General features: G+C 37.0%; 1 protein-coding gene across 1 annotated transcript; it reads left to right on the plus strand.

The window, feature by feature from the left end:
- Positions 1 to 1,024: 1,024 nt before the first annotated feature.
- On the plus strand, positions 1,025 to 6,289 carry ptprz1a (protein tyrosine phosphatase receptor type Z1a; the record flags this gene model as incomplete). The annotated part of the gene is made up of 11 exons (XM_023419952.2): positions 1,025 to 1,159; positions 1,583 to 1,717; positions 2,603 to 2,766; positions 3,156 to 3,291; positions 3,754 to 3,900; positions 4,226 to 4,319; positions 4,414 to 4,487; positions 5,106 to 5,237; positions 5,338 to 5,499; positions 5,823 to 5,965; positions 6,046 to 6,289. Coding segments are annotated over 11 exons (1,551 nt in total), but the record flags the coding sequence as incomplete, so codon positions are not given.
- Between the last annotated feature and the right edge of the window lie 666 nt (positions 6,290 to 6,955).

The following is a 6,955-nucleotide window of genomic DNA, read 5'->3' on the forward strand; positions in this document are numbered from 1 at the left end:
GCCTTACTATACTATGACGTTTTTTGACATTTTTTTTGCCTTACTATACGATGACGTTTTTTATGCCTTATTATACAACGTTTTTATGCCTTACTATACTATGACGTTTTTCAACATTTTTATGCCTTACTATACTATGACGTTTTTTGACTTTTTTTTTGCCTTACTATACTATGATGTTTTTTTGACATTTTCTTTGCCTTACTATACTATGACGTTTTTATGCCTTACTATACGATGACGTTTTTATGCCTTATTATACTATGACGTTTTTATGCCTTACTATACGATGACGTTTTTCAACATTTTTATGCCTTACTACACTATGACATTTTTTGACGTTTTTATGCCTTACTATACAATGACATTTTTTGACGTTTTTATGCCTTACTATACTATGACGTTTTTCAACATTTTTATGCCTTACTATACTATGACATTTTTTGACGTTTTTATGCCTTACTATACAATGACATTTTTTGACGTTTTTATGCCTTACTATACTATGACGTTTTTCAACATTTTTATGCCTTACTACACTGTGACCTTTTTTTTGACATTTTTTTTGGCTTACTATACTATGACATTTTTATGGCTTACTATACTATGACGTTTTTATGCCTTATTATACTATGACGTTTTTATGCCTTACTATACGATGACATTTTTCAACATTTTTATGCCTTACTATACTGTAACGTTTTTATGCCTTACTATACTATGACGTTTTTATGCCTTACTAAACTCATACATTTTTATGCCTTACTATACTATGACGTTTTTATGCCTTACTACACTATGATGTTACTATAGTAAGGCATAAAAATTTTGAAAAATTATACTATGACATTTTTTTGTCATTTTTATGCCTATGCGGAAATGCGCTAAAACATTTTACCAGTCGCGGAAGTACAACACTAAAACACTGCTGCTATGGAACTCTTTTTTTTTTCCTTAGGAAACTGTAGGTTTTGTTTTTGTGTTGCGTTATTTCCAAGCTTATGTAGTCGGTGTGTTTCCCCAGGGTTTCAAAAAGACCAGGTCGTACATCGCCGCTCAGGGTCCTCTGAGGTCGAGCACTGAGGATTTCTGGAGGATGATTTGGGAGCAAAACGCCAGTGTCATCGTCATGATCACAAACCTTGTGGAGAAAGGACGAGTGAGTGACCAGATCTGAGATTTAATCTGACACAATATAAAGTTTGTGAAGTGAAATCATTGACATTGTTTTACTTAAAAAATAAATTTCTCCTGATTTTGAGAGACATGATACACAACAAGATAAGCTTTTCTTACTTCATTACATTTTTAAGAAGCGTTATTCCTTTACACAAAATTCAAAAACCTAAAATTTCAGAGTGAAAAAGAAAAAAAAGTAAAATCTTAGAAATCAATATGCCATTTTTAATGTAATATTCTGAATCTTTTAAAGTGATTACACACAAAATAAAAACAAAAGAATTTCATATTTGAAATTTTTTTTAATTCTACATTTTTATACAAATGGAAGACAAAAAAAAACTCTCTCTTCCTCGATTTATCATTTTCTCAGCCGTGTGTGATCTTTTGACTGTCTACTCAGAGGAAGTGTGATCAGTACTGGCCGACTGAGGTGCAGGAGGAGTACGGCAGCTTCCTGGTGACAGTGAAAAGCAGCAGAGTCCTCGCCTACTACACCCATAGGACCTTCACCATCAGGAACACCAGCGTCAAAAAGGTCAGTTAAACCAGGCACTTACATCACAGAAACTAATGTATCTCAAACATTTTTTTTAAACATTCAAACATCACCCACAGGCCTTACATGCCCTCACTTTTTCATGCTGTTTTCCTCTAATCACTAAAGCACATTAAATATAAATATGATTTCTATTAACTATGGTTGTTTAACCAGCACTCAGTGGCGCTGTCAGCCTCTATCATCCAGACATTTTCTGAATTCTGTTAACTTCTTTAACTTTTATAATCCTATACAGACCTGAAACATGTACGAAAAGTCTGTTTATTTTGCAGCAAATGATCATTGTCAGTAATAATAAACGTAATGGCAACACTTGAAAATTTAACGGTTTATAAACATGTAATAAAGGAGTTATAATACTCTAATTTAGTTACAAGCCAATGTAAATGTTTATTAATGTATTTTTGACTGCTATAAACTGCTGTATAACCAAAAAAATGAATGATAATATAATAAATCACGGCTGTAATCATATACTGCATGTTTTCATTGGACAAACTGTAATTGTTGACAAATACTGTACATTAATAAAAATGTCACAGTAACAATTAATAGATACTCTAGAGTTGATGATTAATTTTCTTTCCATCCAAACAGAGCAAAAGTAATTATTTAACAATGAAATAAAACAAAAACAGAATTAGTCCTATTTACACACAATTGTTATTATCACTGCAGCTCCAAAATAAACAGGAAAAATAGCATATTAAATCTAAAACTGTCACAAAAAGTTTCTTATACATCCATATTGAATCTTGAGCCCAAAATCAAAGACATCTTTCCTGTTTCACATTCTGGACCCTTTAAGTTTATGACAGGAGTTTTTGTTGAAAGCTCCTGTTTGGTTCGTTCTACCTGCAGGCCTCCCAGAAGGGACGGAGCAACGAGCGGACAGTGACGCAGTACCATTACACCCAGTGGCCTGACATGGGCGTCCCAGAGTTCGCCCTGCCGCTACTCAGCTTCGTCCGCAAGTCGTCCAGAGCCAGGACGGACAGCGTGGGGCCGGTGGTGGTCCACTGCAGGTGAGAGCAGATAAAACCAGATGAGATCAGGAACACAACGTAACTGGAACAAACACCATACATTCTTATATTAGCAGCAACAACTCTAATGTAAACAAATGCTTGTTATATTTTAAATGCTATTATATTTTCATTTTCATTAATCTCAGTCAATCATGTATTTATTATTATTATTTATTCACTATATGAACTGTAACAAAACGTTTTATCTATTTTATTTGTTTTATCTTTTTTTTCATTTTACATGGTGCTGCTTGTGTTTTGAAGTTGTGTGTATGGACTAGGACACTGGAAAAGGAATTGCCCTTCTTGGGATTGCCTGAATCTAAATTTAAAGAAATTACTAATAAACTAATAAAATGAAATCTTCTCTTCCCGTGGGCGTGCAGCGCGGGCGTGGGCCGGACGGGGACCTACATCGTCCTGGACAGCATGCTGAAACAGATGAGAGACGAAGGCACCGTCAACATCACAGGCTTCCTCAAACACATCCGCACACAGAGGAACTACCTGGTCCAGACAGAGGTCAGAGGTCAACCCTCTGTCTGCACACACTGCCAAACAGTCTATAGTCTGACGCCAGTCTTTTAGTGATGACAGCAGCGTGATTTTATTCAGTCTGTCAGTCTGTCCTCCACTTTAGTCCAGACTGAAATATCTAAACATCCATCTCATGGTTTCCTCTGAAGACTTGCAAATCACCATAAGAATTCTCACTCTGAGGGTCCCTGAGCTACAAAGAAAATTACAGGGAGTTAATGTTTGATACTAGATACTATGTTTGAAAATAGATCTTCCTTGGAGAAGCCCACAAATGAGTTCAAATTCATCTTTATGTCACATGTAACATGGTAAAGGTTGGTAGGACACGTTATTGAACAGAGGGAGTCTGCATCACATGGAGAACAACGTAAACACTAGTTTTCTGCTGCAACGACAATTATTAATTAGAGTGTAACCTCAGCACTGTCCATCTCCTCTCAACAGGAACAGTATGTTTTTATCCACGATGCCTTAGTGGAGGCCATCATGTCCGGGGAGACGGAGGTGGTGGCAGCTCACCTGCACAGGTACATGGACGAGCTGCTGACCCCGGGGTCTGCTGGGAGGACGCGCCTGGACAAACAGTTCAAGGTGAGCAGCTCATCGAACTTGTTGTGTTGGATTTTAACAACAATACTCTCTACTCTAATATATATATTATTAACTGTACTATGATACTTTTGTTACAATTTGTTTAATTGTTCGTTTAATTAACATTTTAAAATCAAAGCTAACGCAATCAGTGTAACAAAAAAGCTGAACAAGCAGAACTTTGTTTAAAAATGTTTAAAAGATTAAAAAGAAATGTTTAAAAGATTTCTCAACTATTATTGTGCATAGATGTTGTATTATTCACAGCTCAGAATGATTCATACTGATTCCTCAATCACTAACAGATGTTTTGTGTTTCCCACAGCTGGTTTGTCACTCTGGAGTGAAGCAGTGCGACTACTCTGTAGCTCTGCAGGACTGCAACCGCAGCAAGAACAGAAACTGCTCTGTGGTACCCGGTGAGTCCGACGTGTTTGTCAGTTAGCCTGATGCTAATCTTGCTAAAGTTAGCAGAGGCTAAGAGACAATAAACCTCATCTTGTGTCTTTGCAGTGGAAAGGTCACGAGTGCGTCTGTCTACGTCGGCGGGGGAAACGTCAGACTACATAAATGCGTCGTACATCACAGTAAGAAACAATTAAGTACTTTATGCTTTATACTTGTAGTTTGAAAGGTAAATATTGTACCTTTCACTCCACTGTATTTATATAGTATAGGTGACAATATATTTGGTATAGTGGTTATTATTATTATTTAGATTATTCATATAATATGTAATCAACAAATAAATAATGATGTATTATGACAGATTAAATCACCCCACGGTATAGAAAGTAATTAAACTAGCTCTACCTTTACCAGCTACAACATTTAAGTGATACACATTGATTAATGCATTAATAACTGTAATCCAATAATCCAAAAATATATATTATCCTGAAATCAGCCATTCTCCATTATGAGTACTTTTACTTTTGGTACTACAGGTATATTTGGATGCTAATGCTATAAAATCAGTTTAATCATGGAGATAGACCCAGGATGAGTTTAATAGCATCTTCCCATCATTTAAAAGTTGTACTGTTCCTTTAACACATCATAAGTTTAATTATTATCTCCCTGTTCATATGGATGTTATATTTGTTCCTTACTACTAACTACATTGTGTAATCTGTTTAATGATAAAAAATGATTGAATAGTGAGGAGTGAAATTAATTGTTTTGTCACGATTTTGTTCCTGCAGGGTTACAGACAGAACAGCGAGTTCATCATTACCCAGAATCCTCTGCCTGGCACCATAAAAGACTTCTGGAGAATGATATGGGACCACAACACCCAGGTCATCGTGTCACTGCCAGGGACAGCAGCAAGTGTGGTGAGGAACTGTTTGCCAATTACAGACCTGCAGTCAGGACATGATTAGCTTAGCTTAGCTTAGCATAAAGACTGGTCTTGATGACTTCCTGTGTTGTTAGATGGAGGATGAGGAGGGGGCGGCATCATCTGTCTTCTGGCCCCGCAAAGGGCAGCCAATCAGCTACGAGATGTTCACTGTCACTCAGAGAAGCGAGGGTCACGTCTGTCTGGCCAACGAGGACATGCTGGTGGTCCAGGAGTATGTGCTGGAAGCTACACAGGTCAGTGGAGCTTGGAACAAGACAACTTCACTTAGACCACAGAATCATTGAAACTAAATAAATTTAAACTTATTTTTTTATTGCCTACACAATTTTTAATTTTATTTGACAAGGTTTTGAGACGTGTGTCTCCAAGGTTTTTCTTTCACAGCGTCTCTTTTAAGTTGAGTTACGATTTTTGCAAAAGCATGAGTCAAATATCGTATTTTTCAGACTTTGGGTGCAACCTATGAAAATCGTTCAAGTCGCTACCATCCATTTAGCAAAATCACCCTTATGAATTGTTCTTGACGTCCACTCTATCCCCCTCCTTATTTTGACAGGACGACTTTGTTCTGGAGGTGAAACACTACCGCGCCCCCCGCTGGCCGAACCCGGACAGTCCCATCAGCAACACCTTCGAACTGCTCAACCTGGTGAAAGAGGAGAGTACTGCCAAGGACGGCCCTACTGTGGTCCACGATGAGTAAGACCTTCTCTGACCCAACTTTACCATTATTAGAAGATGTTTTACAGTGAAAATCAGGAACACTTTTTTTTTTCCAGTGTGGGCGGAGTCACAGCAGGAACGTTCTGCACCCTATTGTCTCTGACTCACCAGCTGGAGGCCGAAGGTTCGGTCGACGTCTTCCAAGTGGCCAAACTAACAAACCTCATGAGACCAGGAACCTTCAGCGACATCGTAAGGCTTTACTCTGTCTCACCGTACGCTGATGATAATGTGCTGTACGTCTCAGAAAATGGGATACATACCTGTACACTACAGCACAAGTGAGATTTCAGAGCAGGAACAGAGGATGCTGTCACTCCATGGACACTTTTCAAAACACTACACCAGTACTAACATTAATGATACTTCAGAGTGAAATAATACGGATCCAGACCTGGTTCTGAAGAATCAATCTGTGAACCTATCCTTTAGCTAAGCTAACTGAGAATGACTTTGGAATGGTACATAATGCTGTAACATTAACATTAGTTACACTATTGATAAAATGGTTTTATTGTCAGTATGTTGTACCATAAATAAAGCTGTATTTTATGGGTCTGTAATTTCCAAATAATAATTTCCCCGTTTAAAAAAAAAAATAAAAAATTAATTTGGTAATAATTACAGATAAAATGGAGACGGTTTTCAGACGGTACATTTACAATTAGGTAATTCAAATGAATTGCTAGAGTGGCCTAGAGAGTCTTTTGTCAGTGCACAGCAAGTCAAAAAGTTAAAAAATAGCATACTGGATGAATGAATACTTCCTTTCAGTTAAAATGGATCACTTCTTTCAAGGACCTTCCTATTGTCCCCATAATTAGTACCAATGTACTTAATTCTTATTAGGAAACTTTCTAGAAAATAATTTGGGAATTACGCACCCATAAAATAACAGTAATTATTATTACAGTAATACAGAGCAGAGCTGCAACAGTTAGTTGATTAAATAGCAATTTATAACTG

Source organism: Seriola lalandi, unplaced genomic scaffold, assembly GCF_002814215.2.
Source record: "Seriola lalandi dorsalis isolate HSWRI2012SDOR001 ecotype SW California unplaced genomic scaffold, Sedor1 jcf7180002054614, whole genome shotgun sequence".
Taxonomy (NCBI): Eukaryota; Metazoa; Chordata; class Actinopteri; order Carangiformes; family Carangidae; genus Seriola; species Seriola lalandi.